The sequence below is a fragment of the Malaclemys terrapin genome, chromosome 24, assembly GCF_027887155.1.
Source record: "Malaclemys terrapin pileata isolate rMalTer1 chromosome 24, rMalTer1.hap1, whole genome shotgun sequence".
Lineage (NCBI taxonomy): Eukaryota > Metazoa > Chordata > Testudines > Emydidae > Malaclemys > Malaclemys terrapin.
The window spans coordinates 10,212,688-10,235,824 of NC_071528.1; the positions used below are offsets into that span (position 1 = coordinate 10,212,688).

Genomic DNA, 23,137 nt, shown 5'->3' on the forward strand with positions numbered 1-23,137 from the left:
TAGCTACTACCTGCTCCATAGAGAGTCAGTACTGTTGCTTCATTTGACCACACATGGCTCCTGGAAGATGCTTCCTTCCCCTAGGGTTGAGTGTGCCACTCCTGTATCACTTCCAGCTTCTGTTAGCTTGCAAGTTTGAGATCCAGCTGGGTTCCCCCACAAATAATTTGAAGGGTGTAAACATAAAGGATGGAGAGGAATGTTTTAGGGTGTGGAGTCCACACCAAGAAGTAATGAAATAGTCTCCATGACTCCTAGAGAGTCTCTCACACTGTGGGATAGTCTCCAGAGTGGACAGGTGAAAGCCCTATCATTTGGAACACTTTAAATTATTTGGACAAAACACTAGAAATCACTTCATGGAGCAATGCAGCATTATTAGAGGGATGCAGTGGAGAAAGACTTGCTAGGTTTCTCACATATCTAATTCCTATTGTGGTTCTATGATTGCTGTGCTGCTAGATTGACACGTCCATCTTATAGTTCCTTAAATTGTATTGTCGACAACTTAAAAAGCATTCAACTACAGCTGGGCCTGAATTGCTGCTGTTAATGTCTGTCTCCAGTCTTCTGTGCCAGTGCAGATATTTGGGCTTATAGTTGTTTCTTAGTAGCAGATGAAGTCAGTACTCTGCAGAGTTTTCAAATGTGGATGCCTAAAATTAGACTCCTAGATAAGTAGCCTGATTTTTCAGAAGTATTGAGCATCTGCAATTTCCATTGAAATTGGTGTACATTTTCTATCTGCCTCTGCCCCAGCCAGCTCCCCCTCCAAAAATGAAACAACTATTGCATTTTTAAAATTTTCATGTCTACTTGTGGTGCTATTTAGATCCATCTTCAGTGAATGAATAGCTACCCAGGGTCCCTACACTAATCCATTGTAATGAAAAGGTAGTGATTTAAAAATAAAGACCCCTTCTACATCTGTAAGTGTTCCTGATTAACAGACTTCCCCCTTCAAATCTCACTGTTATTCCTGGATTCTGGTGTATCTTTCAGATATCCCTGTAAACTACAACTTTTGTCTTCTTAATATTTAAACTTTTAAACATAGGCCTGGATACCAGCTGCTATCAAATTAGCCTGTTTAGAAGTCAACAAAGCCAGTGAATGACTTTCATTTTGTTCCTTGGGTAGAGAATTCTCTGAGTGTATAGAGAGTAAATATGATCTGCTCTTGTGTGACTGAGGAGAAATCCAATTTGACTTTCATTCAATGTGTTCTTCTCTCTAAGGAAATTCAGTATTGCTTTCTCTGTGATACTACAAACCAGTTTATCTGAAGTGCTACTTACACAAATACAACAATAACTATTTGGGCTGGCCTTGTAGCCAGTTTTATAAATTAGTATAAATAAGACCCTCAGAACACACACTCCTGGGAAATGTCCAGATTTAGATGTCCACCTAAAAGACTTCAGCAGGCATTCTTACAGCTTCATCTTACTCTGTGTTTAATCATTTTTACAGAGTATCACATTATTCAGTGGCAGCTTATCTGATTTTCTGCAGTGAGCTAAGCCTGGCCAGTGGGTTTTGCTACTCTTTTTAATAGCAGATTCTGAGCTTGGGAGTTGGTCAGTAACCTTTATTATTAGGGTAACGTGTTCTCTCTCTCTGCTCCCACTTCTGGGTTGTGGTTTTCTCCCTCCGCTCCCCATCCTGTTAGTAGGGACAGTGACCTTTTGCAACAGAGTCATCCAGCCCTAGCAGCGGTAGTTGAAAAACAATCTTTTATTAAACAAATTGCGGGCTGGCTTCGTCTGTGGAACATCTATTATTTACTTTCCTTTGAGTGGACTGATAACTTTATTCATGAAATGTTGGGAGGGGTGAGCATGGGGAACATAATTCACTACAGATGCAATAAGGGAAACAGTCAAGGCATCTTCCATCCTGACCCAGAGACGCTCACCAAGGCCCAGGAGGCATTTTAATCATGACTGTTCTGGAATGCTCTGAAATCAAATTGGCCCAATCATTTTGCAGGGTTATATTGGGAGGGAAGTTTGGGAGAGAGGAGAGAAGGTCTCTGTTTTATGGGTGGTCCCCGTCTCCGTAGAAAAATATTGGGGCATCTATCTGCCCAAGGAATTTGTGTGCTGTCACGTTGTAAGAGAGATGTGACAGTATGCAGATAAAATGAATGGCGGGGCCTCAGGAGGGAGAGATGAAAGCAAGCGTTGAAAATGCCCGGAACAGTAGCCACTACTGAGATGGTGTTGGCAATAGACCTGGTTCAGTGCTGTTTGATTCATGGTTTAAAGCCATCTTTCTAAGGACCTTGTGCTAGAAGCCTTGCAGTAAAGTGATTTTGGTGGCTTGGTTCGATGCTTCATTTCCCAGGGTTGTTGACTGCAATGGATATACAGTAATACCCACATACCAGCAATGCTTTTACATGGAGGGAACAGTAATTAGGGATGGTTTTGAGGTGGGGCATGAAATGGGATATGGAGATTCTCCAAATACATATTGTTCTGCTCAGAGTTTGTCAAAGGCAGAACTGTCCTTCCACCTCTGGACTATGACCCTATCAAACCGGAATCCTAAAATAAAGAGGCCTAGTTACATGTGACTTAATTGTGGGATTTTGGGGCCAAATGGCCATATTTTCAAGCTTAGGTTTTGTCAGGGTTCCAAGAAGTGAGTGAGATGCTCAGATGTTTAGTGCCATGATTCATACACTTCCTTAAGTGGGAAGGATTTTCTGACATTGGTACTTTGGCTTCTGCTAACTATCACTTCTCCCAATGAATAGTAAGGCAAATGAGAAACCATGTGAAATAGCTAGTGAGGGAAGTACGTAGAACTTGCCTTCGCTTAATCGTCTATTCCAGTGCTGTAACCCAGTCCAGTTGGCTTCTAGGATCAGAATTCCAGTTAGCTTGACATCACTATTTCTGCCTAGGCTGATGACTGGTATTGTGTAACTCACTTACGTTACTACACTATACATGTGAACCTTGAAGCTCTCAGTCCAGTTTCTGGTGGACAGGTGTCGTCTGTCCCTGTTGACATTCACGTTGGCAGTCTCAGCAGGCAGGTCAAAGACGGAATAGGACACAGGCACAAAATGAGCTTCTGATTTCTAGAGCCAGTCCTTTGGCGTCAGAGCTGAGGGGCAGCATGGTATATCCTGCGTGGCCAGTGCCTGTGCTGCATCGGTTCCAAAGATGATGGGGTCTCTATTGCCTGTCCTGTTAATCCAGTACCTTTGTACGTGGGGGAAGGTGAAATAAAAGAATGTCCTAACATTTCAGCATGTAAAGTTGATTCTTGCCCATTTCTTTAACAGGAGACAGCAAGGTAAAGGGCCGTCCCCCCAAAGTAAAAGGCGAGAGAAAGAAGAAGCACCCTCACCATCAGCACCACCACCATCACAGTCATCACCTGCAGCCGCCTCTGCCCCCTTTGCAGCAGCAGCTGTTGCCACCGCCTCCTCCACAGCCCCAACAGCAACCGGCCGAGGAAGAGGCATCAGCAGCACAGCCACTGATTCCTGTAGTCGCACCAGCATCAGCCCCGGCGGAGAAGAGCTTACCCTCCGCTCCCCTCAACATCGTCCTGCCCTCAGAGGCGCCAAGTGAGGACGATGACTTTAAGCCCCGACCCATCATTCCCATGCTTTATGTGGTTCCACGGACCAAAAAGGTGGTCTTTGAAAAGGAGCGCATATCCTGCCAGCAGGCCTTTGAGCAGTTTGCCACACAAAAAGGCCAGGTTTGGCGGGAGCAGGTGGTCCCTTTGGAGCTCACTGTGAAGGAGGAGGAGAGCGGAGAAGCAGAAAATGCAGATGTTGCCACTGAGGTCAGTGACTTACAGGTATGTGCCAGAAGGAGGGCTTTGTAGCACCTGCTGCTGATGTAAGTAACCATTGACTATCAGAAGACCAGTAAATATTGCTTCCAGGGCAGGGAAAGTACTGGTGGGACAGTAGTGTGCATCATGGGATCTGAGCTAGAGTTCTGTAATGCTTTGGAGCAGTGGTTCTCAACATGTACCCCTAGGGTTACACAGCGGTCTACCAGGAGGTGTACATCACCTCATCTAGCTATTTGCCTACTTTTACAGCAGGCTAATTTATATTCCAATTGATTCATTTTATAATTAGATGATAAAACTGAGAGTGTCAGCAATTTTTCAGTAATAGTGAGCTGTGACACTTCTTTGCATTTTTAAATCTGATTTTGTAAGCAACTAGCTCTTAAGTGAGGTGGAACTTGGGGGTACATAGGACAAATCAGACTCCTGAAAGGTACAATAGTTTGGAAAGGTTGAGAGGACTTACTTTGCTTTGGAGGACTTACTTCCAGCCATGTGGGTTCTCCCTCTTTTCCTCTCCAAATCTGACTCTGCTCTGTCTATTTGAGCTCTTAAGGACCATTCCCCATGTTATACAGTGGAACAAAACAGTGTTCTGTTGTGCAGCATTGTATCTTGTTCTCTTGTGTAGCTACGCAATATATATGCCCCACTTGTGCCTTTGGAGTGTAAGCTTTTCAATGCGGGACTTGCATCTTGTGCAGAACCTCATAGACTTACAGGGACTTCCCTTGCATGTGGGATAGCTGCAAGAATTGATGTACCTAGATCCTCTGGAAACTGGATTGGTTCTGTAGAACTTTACCCCAGCAAGGTTTTGATTCAGCTTTGCAATGGCCTGTTGTGTGGTAGAAAGTGGCGCGTTGAACCTAAAACTAGGAAAAGGCCATAGTGCTGCTAGTTGGAAGAGGGAAATGTTTTTAAGAATTTGCTGAGACTCTGTCCTCTGCCCCTCCTCCCTGTGTTTCAAAGAGATGCTAAGCCCTGGGATCTTGTTTGACTCAATACTGAGTCTAGAACTATCAGTGGCACAGAAGCCACCACCTTTCACCTTCAGCTTGCTAGGGGAAACTGCCCCCTCTCCCCCCCCCCCCCCCCCCCCCCCCCCCCCCGATGAGGAACTTGCCACAATGAACAATGCCATAGGCCTTGTCTACCTTAGAGAAACCAATCAGTGGTATTTCAATACTTGGTTTTATTGCCTGTTGTTCAGCTGCCCATTTGAGTATTTCCACATTGGCAATGCTGCACCAAGTTAAAGCCCCCTACAATTTTGCTGCTGTGCTGGTTGTGGTGCCACGCCCACTAGGAATGTATCTGAGTTCCCAGCACTGCTGTCAGTCATCGTGCTATATTGGGAACGTTTGTTATCCCACTGAGGACCTAGGAGGGTTGTGGGAGGGAGGGGTTAAACTCCCATAGTCTTTGGGACACTCCAGTAATTGGCTGTGGGGTATTCCCTTGTATTTACCTTGCTGCCAGTATTATTGCCAAACTGTTTTTGGAACATGTAGGCTAGCACAAACACTCTCAAGTGTGTCCCGCACCTATGAAGAAAGGTTTATGCTAGAGTTTAGGAAAAACGACCGCGAGGCAGCAGAGGGAGCTGCCGAGATGCAGTGGATTGTTTTTCAAGACCTCATGCTGAGTGTTGGGAGACCAAAAGAATGGTACCTGGAGTCACCTGTCAACTTGGACTTTCAGAGTACAGTTCTCTGATTTATTCCTGAATGAGTTTCCAATGGTGGGGAGAGATGCTTTGGGCCATGTACACGAGCACAAAGTGGTGGGACCAGAATGTGCTTGTGATCTGGGATGTCCAGCAGTGACTTCAGAATTTCAGGAAGAAGACAGACTTTCCTGGGCCTCTGTGCTGAGCTCACCCTGACATTACAGCACTAGAATGCTTTTTCTCCAGGCTGATGGAGGATCTCAGTGACAGCAGTGTGCAAGCTAGCTATCCCGATCAGCTACCAGTCAGTTAGGAATCAGTTTGGGGTCCATAAGTCCACGGTAGGCACTGTTGTGACAGAGGTGCACGTGACCATTTCCTGCAAGACGCATGTGATCAGTGTGCAGGACATTATAGCAAGCTTTGAACCATTATTTCCTCAGTTGTACCAGTGCTTGATGAAACACAGTTGCTATTTCAGCAAAGCCCTAGAGTGCTTTAACAAGAAGAGGTAGCACTCCTTTTTGAAGCAGGTCACAGTATATCATTGTAGTCAGTTCATGCATATCTGTGATGGCTGGCCTGGGAAGGTGCAAGTGATTCTCAAACTCAGCCATTTTCCACAAAAAAACAAAAATTAGACCTCTGTTCCCGCCCCCAGTTGAATTGACATTAGTTAAATGGCTGTCTCTAATGTTATTCTGCATATGTGCTTCCCTGGTTTATGAAAACAAATCCTCAAGGGAGTGGAAGACTCAACTATACCCTGAGGAAATGGAGGATATCAGTGGAGTCAGTGATAGATTGAAGGCCACCTTGCAAGAACTGTCTGGACAAACTTCCTTATTATCTCTGCTGCTTGTTGTGTTTTGCACAATATACCTGAAAGATATTTAAAGATGACTGGAATATACGGTCCTAGACACTTGCATCAGGCCGTGCAGATGTGGAGGCAAGAGTTACCGTTAGCAGAGTCACCAACAGGAGGGTTACTTGGATCAGGGATGCTCTGTGCACCTATTCTGAAAACAGGGCAAAGGACTACATTTCATTGTCAGCATGTTGTGACCTCTGTATTCATTTGCTGTATGAAGATCATGAGGAAGGGAATGTGTGTGCGCCCAGGGGAGATGGGGGATGTTATTTTTATAGCCTCATAGATTTTAAGGCCAGAAGGGACCATCACGATCATCTAGTCTAACCTCCTGCACATCGCAGACCACAGAACCTCACCCATCCATTCCTATAATAGGCCTATAACCTCTGGCTGAGTTACTGACGTCTTTAAGTGAAGGGAAATCTGTTATGCTAGTGATATACATTACCTTCCCATTGCATTGCTGCATAGACAAATAAATTCTAAAATGGCCTTAATGTACGTGAAAAGTCTCTGATACAGTTGGGATCATGAGGTGGGAAGAAGGGACCCTCCCAATATGGGATATTTTCAGTGTTTTAAAATGCAGGATATTGGGCAGGAACAGGGAGTCCTGTAGCAAGAAGTCCTGGAGGGACACATCCCTTCCATAAGCCTGGAATGCCTCTCTATAAATTCCCATATCTGTGAATGGTGAGAGAAGGGGATAGGGAATTACAGGAGAGAAATTTCTGCCTCCTATACCTGTCCATGTGTGGCTCATCATATGCTGGAGAAACAGAGCAAGGCCCATGAGTCACAACTCTTTCCCTTGCAGCTGGTAAACTTTCTGCTACTCCCATCAGTTCAGCAGATCCACTGTACTTGGTCTTTGGCTTTCTGTCTTAGGTTGGGGTGGTGTTAAGTTTGGTGTCGTCGGCCAGGTTGGTGGACTGCTTGTCTATTGGTCACAGCTGCCAATAGTCAACCACTGTCAAGGGTAAAATGGTGAGAGAGCCATTAACCATAATAACCCTTCACAGAAGCCTTGTAATGCAAGAGAATGTTGATGTCTGTCTCGCCCTTGCTTCCAGTTGTTAAGTACGATCAATTGTACAGTCTGTCCCAGATGGTGAGCAGATTGCCTGTTGCCCCCCAGTATTGGGCTGCTGTGTAACCCAGGAGCGTTTTTGCGATGTGGTTTTGGGAGGCGGATGGGGAGGCGGGGGTAACTTTTCAATGACAAATACAGTAACAACCTTAACCTATTACAGGCTGCCCTACCCCTGGATGATATCACCTTGAGGAGGATTCCCAAAAGGCAGCGAAGGGAAATATTCAAGAGAGTTAGCGGCAAGCCGGAGAGATACGCTGCAGCTTTATTTTCCCGTATGGTTCCCCCTGATAAGCTGAGGGAATGGCGAGGCACTGTTAGCTATCGTGGGGGCAGAGGGAAATATGCTTTGCCATGCAATACGGTGGCCCGATTAAAACACCTTTTGTATAAGCGTTTCTCAGATATAGTGTCTGCAGACTGGAGGAAGATCAGGGCTAAAATCGACAAGTTGCTGGAGCTGTGATTATCTGCGTGTGGTGCCTGCCCCTCTGACTACTGTGTAGCATGGAATGCACTTCACTTTCATTCTTAATGCCATACTAAGGACAATGATGCTGCCTTTGAATCGCTAACCCCCTGTGCTGTAAATTTCAAAGCAGGCCAACTTGTGCTCTAATGTATGTGCCTTACACCAAAGAGAGCCGTTGATACTGTGATCACCAGTGCATGCTGCTGGGTGGCAAGTGGGCTGGCAGATGCAATAGGATGTAAATGCTTTGGCCGCAGCCTGTGTGGTTTGTGCTGGAGAAATAAAATGCTTCTGTTTTTATGCTGCTTACGTTGTGGTCTCTCTTTGTACCTTTTTTTAATTTGGTTTTATTTTTTGCTGCTTGTCCTCTGTTTTGGGTGTGGCTGCGTGGTATCACTCTGCCACTTAACCTGCCATTTCCCCCTGGCCTGGTGCATCTGGCAGGAGCTGGGAGATGATAGCGGGAGTTGGTACAGTAGAGGTGGGAGCGTAGGGGAAAAAAGGAGCGTATAATGAGGTGGGGATGTTCACGTTCTTGTGTAGCTATATCTACTCTGCCACAAATGCTAATGGTAGCAGCCATGCGAACCCCAAGCATGTTCCCCAAACATGTTCTTTGATTTTAAGCTGTTTAGAAGCTAGAGTTGTAATCTGGCAATGCCAGCATTACTCGGTATGACCTTCACTGCCAACGGGTTCTGGCTTGATGTCAGTGTGGCTAGCTGCTCAGACAAGCTCATACAGACAGTGGCATTCCTGTGATATGTTCCCAGCTGGGAAGGGGCATGCTGATTGCCTCACTGTGAGGGGATAGTGTAAAGGTTTTCCTGGGACCAGGCAGTAGAACACCAAGGCATCATATTTCTGAACTCTCTTCCTCAACTTTGTAGTGGGAATATGGTTGTCAGAGCCCTGTTAGTCAGGGATTTTCTCTGGGAACACCCCAGTACCATGATCGTGATGGGATGGTCTTTACTGGAGGGTCTTTACTACGCTGCATGAGTGGAAATCAATGGAGATGGGACCAAGATGTCAGCTTTAACACCTGCTCACAATGTTGAGTGTAGTATTGCAAGAAAAGTGAAATATGTTTTGGATTGGACACCTTGACTCAGGCCCTTACCAAATGACCCTGTGCAAGTTGTTGAATTCATTCTTGAACTTCATGGCCTGTTGTTATTACCGTGGGACAAGACGATGACAACAACAACAACAATTGCAATCAGTTAGAGTTGAAATACTGTTCCAGAAGTCACTTCCTCGGAAAATGACTTGTAATCAAACTCCAGGCAATGCTACGTGTATGGGTAGGTGGTTTCTTGTGAAGCTGATCCTTGAACTGTGGCATGCAGAAAGATGACCAGAGAGGCCACGTTTGCAGTGGCTGATGCACTAGGGGACAGCAGTGAGAAAGCTGCTGTAGTGGAATGGGTCTACTTGGGTGCTCAATCAATTGAGTTAGCATTGATTGAGACTTGCTACCCTCCCGCGGAAAACAATATGTACCCTGACGAAAAACAACACCCCAACTGATGCCAAGTACCACCCATGCCAAAACCACCAAGAAACCCCCCACCCAATAAGCACCCAATTCTTGTAAATAATGAGGAAGCTACCGGGAAAAAGAAACAGACCCCTACTCTTATTTCATATAAATGATGTATTATTTGTAATATGCTTGCGGTTTGACGGAATAAAGGCAGCCTGCGTGCTGTGCTAAGTGTAGTAGTTTTCGGACTGCTACCCCAACGCGTTGGTATGTATTGCAGTAAACTGGTCTCAGGCTTGAGTCTGTGAACTAAAATCAATGCGTGGGTAACTTTTTCCACGACACTATCATTGATGCCCGGCAAACAATCCATTAAAGTAAATTTTTGTGTGGATGCAAGGGCACTTTCCACCAATTAAAAGGCATTGCAATCTATCATTTTTCTCTAGTGTAGACAAGGCCTTGGTCACCTCCAGACTAGGTGACTGAAACTCAGTACATCTTGGATTGGATGTGGATAAAATGCAGATGTCCCAGTTTGTGCAGAAGGCAGCTCCCTAGCTCCTCAATGGAGTGGGTCACAACACGCCCATCTGGAGTGTAGCCACTTCAGTGGCTCACTGCAAGACCTTACTCTTTGACAAAGCACTTTCATTACACCCAGCATGATGATGATGGTGTGTGTGTGTGTGTGTGTTTGCAAAGCTACTGTGTCCAGGGAGTGGAGAAGAGCAGAACATTCCTTTGTAGATTTCAAGGATCTAAACCTTCAGACATCATTTGCCTTAAATATTGTGGTAAAGGGCACTATGAAACTCCCTGAGTTAGATAAGAATTTCATTCAAGGGAAGAATTTTTACCCTGAGGTTTCCAGCTGAAATGCAGGCAGCATGTTACATGACTGATCAGACCTTTCAGAGGCTAGTGAAACTGGCAAACTCCATCTGACTTTGAGGCTGTTCTGGGGAGAGGAAAATGTTGTCATTTACCTTTACCTGGCATGATCTTATAGGAGGGTGTTGGCTTAATCTACCAAAATTACCTGTGGGGATGTCCTTGGTGATCCTACCCAAAGGCAATGATGATTTTTGTGTGTGGGTTAAAGGCCCTATCCTGGGGAATTAACTTGAGTTGGCCTCTGTTGCTCCCCTAAGTTCTTGGATTCCCACGTAACATGCTCTGTTTTGTTTCAGGCCACATCTGCTTTTTTAAAAATGAAGATGGAGATAAAGAAAAGTCGCCGTCACCCACTGGGCAAACCACCAACCCGCTCCCCATTGTCTGTGGTTAAACAGGAGGCCTCAAGTGATGAGGGTGAGTGCAAAAGGCTGTCCAGAATACTGATATGCTGGGGCTACTTGCTAGCCAGCCAGTGGCTTGTCAAATCCCTAAGAATCGTTGGGGTGGTCATTAATGGGACACCATGGCATGAGATTCTTCTGCATTTTGCTTAATTGGTGGAGGCCTCTATGCACTCGGAAGGAAGTGTTGCTGAACGCTAAACCCAGCTCTAGTTTGTTTTTCTGACTTTCTGGGTGAGACCCTGTTAGCTACAGGAGATGTGGTGGGGGGAAACATCATGGGGAAATTTGAGAGAATGATCTGGGCAATGAGTGATGAAATTCCTGTTTGGAGACAGGCTGTGGGTGCAGTGGAGCGGGAGGGAGGGAGGGCAAGTTCTTTGATCTTACTCAAATGGCTACATCACTTGGCAGATCAGGACTTCAAAACACCTGCCTAGAAAATCACTTTCAGATGGTCAAGCTGTATTTGACACTTCTGTCCAAAGGTGGTTTCTATGCTCCCCGGAAGAGCTTTCTGTTCACAGCTGTCCTTGCTGCACTTCTAAGTACAAGTAATGCAGTTTGGAGTCTTAGGCTATGTCAACACTACAAGCTAGGGTGTAATTCCCTTGCCCATGTACACATACTTGCACTGGCTCGTGGGTATGTATTTGGCATAACTAAGCCGTGCCTCCGCTACCAGTGCTACTGCAGCTACCCTGGTATTTAAAACTCATGCTAGGTTGATGAGAGCTAGTGCATGTATGTTACGCAAGCAGGGAAATCACACCCCTAGCTCATAGTGTAGATCTATCCGTAGCCAGGGAAAATACTGCATATGGGTGTAGTGCTCCTGGCATGAACCTGTGTTCTTCTTCATCCTCATAGAGAATGAATGGAATTAGTTGGGGAGACAGTTAAAGGCTGAGGTCCTCTTTAGCAAACTGGGACCTAGACTTTACTGCAGGGCCCCTTGGTTCCGTGGCCCTGCAGTGCAGCAGGCTGGAAATCTTGCAGCAGATTCAGAAGTTTTGTTTTGAAAGGGTGGTCTCCACTGAATTAAATCAGAAAACGAATAATACAATCGGTATACTATGCCTTGTATTAATTGTAATGTTAAATTAATATTTTACTCTGCCTCTGATCGTTTTTCCACATGCCCCATGTACTTGAATGTGTAGAAGTTGTCATGGGAAGGCTTTGGCAAGTAGGTAGGGGAGAAATGGGGATTTTGGCACCCAGAAAAGAATGGGGAAGACGTTTAGAGTTGTGGGAGAAGCAAATTAGCTGGATGTTTCTGCTAAAACCATCACAGAATGCCTGGGGCCCCAGTCAAAAGTTTGTGAAAGCAAAGAATGACCGAAACTAGTCAGCACAAACAGCTGCCTGTCAGACCTGTGCCAGAAGTAGATGAAGGTTGCTCATTAGATTGCAGTCAATGAAAGGGGGTTGGGGAATAGTTGAAGAAAAGTGTAGAGTAGAACCCAGACCGAGCTTGCCTCTTGGGCCCGATTTAAATCTATAGGGTGGTAAGGAGTGCACCCTGTGATGGTAGTTGAGAACAGAGTTGCCTCTCACAGATGGTGATGCTCAGACCCCTCTTGGAAGCTGGCCTGACCAAATGAATCATCATGTAGTTTCCTGAAAGATGAAACTACCGCCTGGAGGGCAGGGGATTATTATAGATCTGTATTGCACACCTTGAACTTGGCTTAATTAGGGGAGGCTGCATGATCTAATGCATGGACACTGGGACTGGGAGTCAGGAAACTTGGGTTCTCTTCTCTCCCACTGATCTGTCATGTGAGCTTGGCCCAGTCATTCTCCCTCTGTGCTTCAGTTTCCCCATCTGTAAAATGGAAATGATGATAGCTGGTTTTGTAAAGTGCTTTGGCACCTATGGATGAAAAGTGCTATAGAAGAACTAACTGATGGTGTTTGTTCTTTAACTTCTCCTAAGTATCACTGGAGTGTTTATTTTACACCCTCTTGCTGCATTTCGTCCATACTGAAGACACTTCCCATTGCTCATTTTGCTCTAGAAACGTTTCCATTTTCCGGGGAGGAGGATGTGAGTGACCCAGAGGCTTTGAAGTCTTTACTTTCCCTGCAGTGGAAGAATAAAGCACATAACTTCCCAGCTGAGCGAAAATTCAATGCAGCTGCTGCCCTGAGCGAGCCTTTCTGTGCTGTCTGTACCCTCTTCTACCCTTATAACCAGGTAATTTCTGATACTGCTGCAGATGGGTGGGTGGGTCAGTGGAGGGTATTGCATAGTGGGTATTTTAGTCAGATTAGTGTGGGTTTGTTTTCATGGCGTCGGTGTGATGATCTAGGCTTTTATTGTAAATTGGTAAGTCAGAGCCCCAGGTTTGTGTGCCATAGAGATGTATCTGGAAATAGCAGAGACAGTGGGAAAAGCCTACTGGCTTTTCATCTTTCCTTGCATTAATTTTTAATTTTACTTAAGTAAAACAGAAATTCCATGGCAAGGGAGTATGCCGTTAACCTCAGATTGTCTTGTGTTGAGCTCTGCCACAGAATTCTTGTGTGACCTTCAGTACCTCACTTAATCTCTCTGCCTCAGTTACCTTATCTGCAAATGGGAATACTGCCCACCTCAGAGGGATGGTGTGAGAACTGATGTGCAAAGCTCTTTGAGATCCTCTGATGGGGAACACGATAAGTGCAAATTATTATTATTATTAATGTTGTCTACACAAGGCCACCAGGACTGTGCAAAACTTGCCTTTCTCCTAAAAACTGGTGGACCACATGCCTTTTCTCCTCTTCGTCAACCAACACTCGGCGCTTGACAACTTCTCAAGCTGAGTAGGCCCAGCTCAGGGGTCCGTACAGAGAAAGCCGTCTCTGCTCTTTGTGGGTACATCTATACTGCAATAAAACCCAAAACAAAACAAAAAACCCAACCCACAACAGTGAGACTCAGAGCCTGCATGAAATGACTTGGGCTTGAGGGACTCGCAGAGCAATGTAGACATTCCTCTGAGACAACCCTCCTTGCTGGGTTTCTGACCTAAGCTCCTGCCCAAGCGGGAATGTCTACATTACTATTTTTAGCCCCATAGCATGAGCCTGAGTCAGTTGACCCAGGCTCTGAGAGTTGCTGCTGCAGGCTTTTGTGTTTTGCAGCGTAGACGTACCCTGAGACACTCTGCCTGATTGAAAGAGGATTCTACCTGGATCTGTTTTTACGCTCTCCAGGTTGTTTGAAATTTGAGGGTGGATTTACAAAATGCTGACCGAGAGTAATATCAGGTCCTTCTGTGCTTTTGTCCCTACCTAGGAGAGGCCAACCTCAGTGCTCCTGAATTGTGAACATACGCTACAGCATCCCTCTTTTCCCAGGCTAATACAGGCAGCTGTAACGTTTCCGTTACGCAAGCAAGAGCAATAGTGTTGGTCTCGGTTTTATAAATTAATGCATTGGAGCTTGGGCTTAGTGTAATGTGGGAGGCACTATACAAGGCAGCAGACAGGAGAGATGCATATGGAAATCTTTGTGGTGTGTAATTTGTTTTAATTTTCTAATCATTTGAGTACATCAGAGCTAATACCCAGAAAGGTTTTCTGGGCACGTCCAGCTTTCCTCCCTTGCCGTAAGAGGCTGCTGGGATTTAAAGTTCTGGGAACTTCGGTTTAAGATGCAGATTTTCTTGGCAATCGTTGCCAAGCAAAACATTGGGAACCAAATCTCACCCTGCCCCACCTATCAAACGTATATTATAAACCAGACCACACAGGGCGGGAGGCTTCCAAAATTCGTAAAACCTCTCAACTCTCAAGCTGGGTCAATTCTTCTGTGCATTGCCTACATCGTGCTGATAACTTAGCTGTGCCTGGTTTAAACGCCAAAGCTGCACATTTCAAGGGGATTGGAAAAAATAAGATTTAACACACTGACACATTTGGGTCCTGTAGTGATTTACAGGAGCAGACATTAATACATACAGTGCTGCTACACTTGCGTATGCATTGAATTAGTACTCAGCATGAGGTAGCCTTGTAGCACAGGTAGCCCTGTAGTAATAGAGGTAGGTGTGTGTGTGTGTGTAAATATGTATGAATATATTTGTATGCAGGCGTGTGTAATTACCCTCACACCCCCTATAGGTGTAGAAACTGAATCACAAGGAGAAGAGGGTTTTTTATCAGTTTAAATATGCTTGTTCCAACATTATATCTCCCAGTTACTAGTTTGATGGCCTTCTGTTTTCTTGCATCCAGTTCCACTAAGGTATCACTTTTCAGAGATGCACTGAATCTCTTCTCCCTTTATTTAAAAAAACTGGAAATAAAAATCCTAGTGGGCCTCTTGCTGTCCCAGCAGATCTGGGTGATTTTTTTTTTTTTTTTAATATATATGATTAGTGCAGTATTTTTGTTCAAATGTGCTTTAGCCCCATTCACATCTGTGTGCATTGCTTTCCCTTAGTGTTCAAGCAGTGTTTTGGAAACTGGTATTTAAAATCACACATGCAAATCTTTGCACCAGAAATCCTAGCACACCAGTCAGGGAACAGAAACATACAATGCTATTCGTCTGACCACTTGCATCTAAGCACTGTATCCAGCTTCTGAATATTCACAAGCAAAAAGTACGATTAGAATAAAAAAATCATCCACTGAATTTGAACATCAGCTTTAAGGAATTTTCAAATTGCTTCCAGATATTTCATGAGCAGGTAGGCAAAATTTGTTAGATACGTTATTTGCTCAACTCTGCCCCAGTTTGTCCCTGCATAAATAGGGCACATGGAGCCAGACACAGCTCTGTGTTCACTTGGGGCATGCGTGTTTAAAAAAAAAAAAAATCCCTGACTTATTCTGCAGACAGGAAATAAAGTATCTCTCCAGGACTGCATGATGCTGCTGTATAATGGATTGTGAGGAGACTTGGGTGCAGCTGGGCTGTTTAATCTATTGTTTTTAACTCTGGTTTATTACCAGAAACCTTTAAATGTCCTTCTGAAGAAAGAACAGGCGAGGGTGCCGAAGGGGAGGGGAGATCTTGCTTATTCTGTTGAGATAGTCGTCTTCTGCAGCGTTTGGGGATTTGATCTTATTTTGTAAAAGTATAAATGCAAAAATAGTAAACGCTGCTCATTGTTCTAATGCTTCCCTGAGTTTTCAAACCAAACGACAAATCCCAGGGCACACCCTGTTGGAACGGAGGGAGCAACAAGATTCTTGTCATGTGAGGTAGGAGTTGGGATAAGAGCACTTGCTGCATGATTGCAAACAGCATGAGCTAGTGAGGATTGATTTTTCACAAGGGCAATATTCTTTGAATTTTAGAACAGCTGGTGGATGGGCAAAATGGAGACTCTGTGTACCACTGTTTTCCTTTTCCTCCTTAAGTCCTTACAGATGGATAAAGAGGCTGTCCAGGTCTCCACAGGGGAGAGCTCCTCCTTGCTCCAGCTTTCAAAGTGTGGACAGAAGACAAAACCTCTGATCCCTGAGATGTGCTTTACCTCAGGCGGTGAAAACACAGAGCCCCTTCCTTCAAACTCGTACATCGGAGAAGATGGAACCAGCCTCCTGATATCCTGTGCCAAGTGCTGCCTGCAGGTTCATGCTAGTGAGTGTTCCTCCTTCCCCACTAAGGGCTCTGGGCATTCAGTCACTTCTACGTTCCTTTACACCTCTGCTCTCTGCAGTTGGACACTTTCTGGGCGGTTCCTGCCACACACTCTTTCGCCAGTTTCTATACTAATGTGCATATACATTTCCTCTTCATTATATTCTCAGGTCTGTCGTGGCTATGACCATCCTTGCATATTTCTGCACATCTGCTTTCTATTCCTCTTATGCTCCTTCTGGAATTATTTTCTCTGGTCGGGGCGAATAAGGGAAAGATCAGGGCCTGCCTGATGGAAGCTCCCTTCTTATACAGGCATCTTCCATGTAAACGCCTAATGTGCAGGCTCTCTCCCTAAGCCACGCTGGTGAGTCTGGGGGACATGGAAGCCAGGTGAATACAGCAGCGCCACCTTAGACACATAAATCAGGTGGGAGACACTAAGTAGAAATCCTTAGCTTGTGTGATCAGCCATAGTACTGATTAAAAGCTGCTCACGAGGAAACACCTGAGGAAGAGAAAACAGGTCCATTCACCTCAGTGTGTCCGCCTCCATTTCTAAAGTTGATTGGGGTTATAACGGGACATTCCCAAGGGCAGTATTCAGTAGCGGCTGAAACTACAGCAGATCAGCCCCTAAAATGTGTTCAGCTATAGATTGGGCTCCCATTGAGATACTATCTTTTAGAGAAAAGTCCATTATTTTATTGGACACTTTTCTCCTTTTGACACATCTATTACAGACTGGCCTTCTCGAAGCCTGCATGAACAGAATGGTAATTTGGGTTCCGCAGGACAAATAAATTCTTAAATTTCTCTCCCAAAACCTGTGCCATTGACCTACTCTCTTCCAAGCCACTATGGGGAACTGACTGGAGCTTTTAAAGGACAACCTGTGTCTAAAGTCCTTCTGCGTCCCCAGTCTGCACTAATGAAATGGGATGTTGCATCCTTTTGCTGTGGTGGGAAATAGAATCCTGAAATCTCCTTTCAGCAGTTAAGACAACAGAGCATCATTCTCAGAAATCTTTTGAAATGAAAAGTATAAAACCACCTCATTGAAACAGCTTCATTACATACCTCCTCCTTGCTCACTTGCGCCATGTAATGTTTTGCACTTACATGTGGTTATCTGTGATAACGCCCTGTTAGAAATGAGGAAGTTCCAGAGCGGACATCTTTGAGCAGGTCCTGTTCCTGGAGGTACCTTCGTTTGTTTCTGCCTGCTGTTTTACCTCTTTTGGACTTGGTTAGTGCAAGGAGTCTGACTCTATTGGTATGTAAATTACCATTTATGTATGTCATACCTTGGAAACCAGAAATTGCAAAGTAAGCCACTTACAATCCTCTCACTTGTTCAAATGTTGGCCTACTAGGTGAACCAGTTATCTAGGTTTTATGAGAGAGGGTAGTTAATACCATGATTTCTGTGAGCCTCTGTTGTTCTTGGGAGCCACCTGGGCTTATGGAATAGTTTCTGAGATGCATTTTCGTAGTGTCTGTGTTGCTGTTTATGACAATGTTAGTTTATCACAGGAGACATATACGGCTGTTTCTTTAGAGAGGTAAGGTGGGTGAGGTGGTATCTTTTATCGGAAAGGTCCTAGACCTGAAGAAGAGCTCAGTGTAGCTTGCAAGCTTATCTCTTTCACCAACAGACGTTGGTTCAATAAAAGATATTACCTCCCCCATGTTCTCTCTAATATCCTGGGACCAACACAGCTACAACAACACTACATGTTTCTTTGATTATTATGCCCAAGAGAGGATTTCTGATGGCAGCTGGTTGAAGGTACTGGTCTGCGTCAGGAGTACTGTAGATTCTACAGCATCTCGTTAAGATTTGCACTAGTATTAGGAGGTGTGGTACATTACTGTTCTGCTGTTTGACCTTGGCAGATGGAAAGAATTATTTGACTTCTATCTGCAAAATTTGCTTTTATGGGCTCAGCTTTATAGACAGGAGCAGTTGAGCACAAATGTCTCTTGTGGCAAATTAGAATAAAGGATGAACTTCTCTTGCATCCACGAGGCGGTCACTTCCAGCTCATGGTGTGTAATATGCTGACCCAGGGTGAGTGCACACATGATAGAGATGGCTTTCTCATCTTGGAGATAGTCGTCACTGGAGAGTTGAGTCTCTTTATCCACTACATACCTACATCTCCAGTAGAAAGGCATGCAAGAGCAATGTTAGCAAGCCAAATTCTGATTTGGGGAGAGAGATGTGTATATGAATAAAGCAAAGTTAATCTGCAGTCGTAGACAGAGCCTGGTGCATTCTGCTAATCAGGTTTAGCTGTGCTGGACCCATGAGGCTTGGGTTTAGCTGCTTCACTCTAGTTTAAGGTTGTAGATGCCTTTCTGTCTCCTCGTCACTGTCTGTCTGCACTTGTAGATTCCAGTATCCGTTTGCCTTTGGTGTGGTGAGACCCGTTTGCTGGTAGACCAGTAGAATGGAGCTACAGCATCGGGGCTTATTGAAGCTGGGCTGGCTGAGTGCTGTAAAACTGCTCAGCAGGCCATTACAGTCCGATTTGGAGGAGTCTCACCCAGCTGTGATAGGCTGTGACAACGGGAGGGATGCCAGGAAACCTCAGCCAAGATTTCTAGGCCCTTGAGGTGCTGACACAACCTATTGAGGGGAGAGAGTAGTTACTTCGCTTGTTTGCTAGCCTCGTTGCATTAACTATCGATTCTGGGCTTCAATCACTCTTGTTCCCCTCAGCACACACTTCTTCCCCTCTCTCTTGCATAGCTATTTCTGGGAGCTGAAAGCCTCCTATTTAAAACAATGAGATTTTGCCTCTTAGCTACATTCAGAAACACGCTGGTTCCTGAGGAACAGACAGCTGCACTCAAAGGTTAATATTTAGTCTGAGCAGCTCTAGTCTGGCTGGTTTGCTCTTAATAAGCAAGATTTAATTTATTTTCTGGAAAAAAAATGAATATTAAATATGTTTCTCATCATAGTTTCTCCTTTAGGCTCCTCTTTTCTTTCATTCTTTAGTTTGTCTCTCTCCCTCTCTCATCTGAGAGCTGTGTTCCTTCAGAAGATTCCCCCCTCAAGTCCAGAGGTCCCCCGACCTGTGGTCTTGAAACAAGAAATCAATGCTGAAATTTCAGTCTGTTCCACACAGGTTTGGGCTCCACAGATATTTCACTTAAGGGCTTAAAATAGAAGCTCTTGTCAACTTCCTAATCAGTTTTCCAAACTCCATCACCCCGCCTCTTTTGCCAGGTCTGGATTGGATCTGCTTTCGTAACCTGCCACGTGATGGAAAGGAACTTCATATGCAGGAGGCAACCGTGGGTGTATATTATTGACTCTTGTCTGAGGTGGTTTGTCTGGGTTAGGTAGCTGCTTGTTACGGAGGTGGGTACTGTGCCGACCTCACTGATAGCTGAATATTTACCTGTAGTTTACCCAAGTTATTAACACTAAGTATTGCAGTGCTTTGTATACTAGAGACCCTTTTTGCCTGTTCAGCTGAGATGGCAGCACCTTGATTTCCAGCTTTTAGTGTGTTTGGCTGAAAATTTCTCATGAGGTGTTTGGGAAGAAAGATGGCCCACTGGTTAGCCTGGGATTCCCCCAGGTTCAATTCCCTGCTCCACCACAAACTTCCTGTGTGAGGTGCAACAGTAAGCACATGGAGTGTTTAATTCCCCACTGCTAGATTACTTTATTCTGCTCCCTTTCCCCCCCTTCAAATAAGGTCCTGCTCAATCTTTCTGCAAAGATGGCTGCACCAGTTGGGTTTAAATCAGATCATCATTCTTACCTCCTTTGATTAGTCCGTTTAGTGTAGCAATAGGGGCATATCTTTTGAACCCAATCTCTTGAATGTAGTGCCAGACATCTCCTCCTAACCTCTGGCCCTAGGAAGGAGTTGGGGTTTCACATTCTACTTCATTAGTATGTGACATCAATCTTAGCTGCCCTACCCCTAGGTGACTCCTCTTCCTTGTCATTTACGTATTGTGGTCTCTTGGGTTTTGAATCTGGTTATTCCAAATTCTATGTCTAATTTCCAAGGTGCATCTATCCTGAACTATCAGCAATGGGCTTCATGTATGTGTTGCCAAGAGTGTGAGAAGAATACTTTGGTTTCTTTCAGGTTGCTATGGAATACGCCCTGATCTGGTGAATGAAGGCTGGTCTTGTTCACGGTGCTCAGCCAATGCATGGGCAGCGGTAAGTATCCACTGTAGTGGAGACTGGAAAGGAAAGGTTTGGGGGAGAATTAACTGGATGCGTCAACACCGAGGGGAGGTGGGGAGACAAAGTATTTCCCGACATGCTGTTGCCCCAGCTTAATAAATCTCTGCGGAGGTTTGGTTTGGGATTGCCTTGGTTGCCTTTTCAATTAATCTTTATGATATTTTTTTACTGTAGGACTGCTGCCTGTGTAATCTCAGGGGAGGAGCTCTTCAAATGACCACTGATGGAAGGTAGGTAGCATTTAAAATGTCTTGCATGTATCCTAGAGAGACAAGGTGAGTGAGATAATATCTTTTATTGGACCAACTTCTTTGGAAAGCTCTCTCACCAACAAAATAAATAAAAGATTTATTGGTCCAATAAAATATATTACCTCACCCACCTTGTGTCTCTAATATCCTGGACCAGCACAGCTACCACTACACTGCATTGCACGTATACTAGCTCTCTCATCCAAGCACTAGTGCAAGTAATGTTGTTTATATTGTGAACACTGGTCACAGTGCTCCAGTGTGGGAGCAAAATTTTGCCTCACATGCATAATTGCTGCTCTTTAGAGTGGATGGATGAACTGGGATGTCTGTGCTGTCCCACTCTTCCTCTGCTCTTAAGGGTCTGATTCTGTGTGGCACTGAACACCTTCCGTGTCATTGATTTCACCTTTCAGCACCATGCAGGAATGGTTCCCTATTGAAGGAAGTTGATCCCAGTTGTTCCAGAGACCTTTATCTAGTGCAGTGCATGATTAATAACCAGATGCTAATATTACCAGTGCTGCCAACTATCATAAATGTGTCCAGATACTATAGAAGGGAAACTGGGAGAAATGTTAACAGCCCTCTAGAGTTTATTCATCCCATAAATGTGCCAACATTTAAAAAAAAAAATGGCAGCTTCTAATTTCTCTGATTTCCAGGTGGATCCATATAATCTGTGCTATCGCTGTCCCAGAGGCCCGTTTCCTCAACGTAATAGAGCGCCATCCTGTGGACATCAGTGCTATTCCAGAGCAGCGGTGGAAACTGGTAGGTGCTTCCTGGGGATTGCTTGAGTAATAGCAGGGCTTGGCTTGGCTAGTGAGAAAAACATTAAATGTTGTGGAGGAGCCTCAGGCTGCAAGGGCTGGAGGATGTTCTCCTCAGGAAGCAATACCATTTGGATATGTCTGAGAGGAGGGTCTGCTTTCCTTTAAAATGTTTCACTTTCTCCGTCAGGAAATCTTTCTCATCTCCATCCTCTGTGCAGAAATTAACAAAGGCCCCCTTGTGGTCATCTCAATAAGGAGGGAATCAGGAGAAGATATATCAATAGGTTACATGCCAGTGGATGGATTTCTAATTCCTTTCTGTGGAGGTTGCAATAGCTTCATCCCAGGGGCTTAATGATTAGATGGAATCAATGAGTCTTGGCTTTGCCTACAGTGCTATGTTCTCCCAGCTGGTTCTGAATACCCCTCTGCTATGGGTGCATTTGGTAAGATAAATTGTGCTTTCTGCTTTTCTTTTGTGTGGGAGTCAGTTTTGGACATCAAGAGGGGGATATGGTGGGGGAAGATGTCATTAGCATTGATGTATTCGGTAGTTAGTGCTGATGTATTCATTAACTGCGCAGCTTTTCAGTGTAGGCAGCCCAGCCCTTGCTGGATGAGAGGTTAGGAAGAATCTGTGTATGCTTCTAGAGTTATTCTTCTGTTGTGCAAATGGGTTTTGTACACAAATGTGAATGTAAAAAGCATTCATTATTCAGGTTGCGTGATGGAGCAATGTGATGCGAGAGTGATAAATCTTGAAGCACCAGCTCTTTATGGATCGTCTGACATTTCCAGCATGCATCCTCTTCATTACCACAACTTGTAACGATGAATTAAAAATCCTTTTACACAGAAGTCGCTTGTATTGCTTAATGGGGCCTCACAAGAAAACCTGTTAACTCCTGCATGACTGCCTTGCAACTGTGCAGCATTCATCACTGAATGCAGCATCACTTTGTCATAGTGAACTCCAGACTGCTTGGCATGGGTCTGTGTGGGAAGACTCTGATTAAAGGAGAAGACTTTACAGGCAGAAGATAATTAGAGGAGTTTGGTGTGTGTATTGGGGGTGTGGGAGAGAGAACCACAAATTGTGGGGGCAGGTAAATGAAGGTGAGCATTGGGAAGCCTTTGGTGTGATGTTACTTGATTCAGTAACAAGTTTCCATGGATTTCTGTCCACCATGCAGCATTTTACAGGTGTCCAAGGGCATCGTGGATTTAATACACCTTCATCTGAAGCATTTATTTGTACAACACCTGGCCCAATTGGCCCATGATCCTGATTAGGGACTTTGAGCTGTACCTCATTCATGATACATGGTACCCTTCATGGACTAACAGTCCAATCCAGTATCCTGGTAAATTCCATGTTCCTCCTTTAGCTGCAGTGGACATTTTAAGAGAACCATTCTTTGTAGTAGCTTACCTGTGTTGGGGTTCTCACTGAGAACAGCTGGACTCAGCTGCCTCCGCTTTTGGGAGGAAGAGAAACACTACTTTTCTAGGTGTGAAATGAGCTTAACTCTTACCAGGCAGAGTGTGTGGGGATTTGTTGGATAA

General features: G+C 44.7%; 1 protein-coding gene across 3 annotated transcripts in view; it reads left to right on the forward strand.

Moving 5' to 3' along the window:
- Positions 1–23,137, forward strand: part of KDM4B (lysine demethylase 4B) — a 166,643-nt gene that overhangs the window by 128,378 nt on the left and 15,128 nt on the right. Inside the window, exons 12-18 of one of the 3 annotated variants that reach the window (XM_054013446.1) lie at positions 3,302–3,828; positions 10,625–10,745; positions 12,757–12,935; positions 16,097–16,319; positions 20,441–20,517; positions 20,719–20,774; positions 21,461–21,569. In XM_054013446.1, the coding sequence (XP_053869421.1) occupies positions 3,302–3,828; positions 10,625–10,745; positions 12,757–12,935; positions 16,097–16,319; positions 20,441–20,517; positions 20,719–20,774; positions 21,461–21,569 (1,292 nt within the window). The other 2 variants (XM_054013447.1, XM_054013448.1) reach the window with 2 other exon arrangements.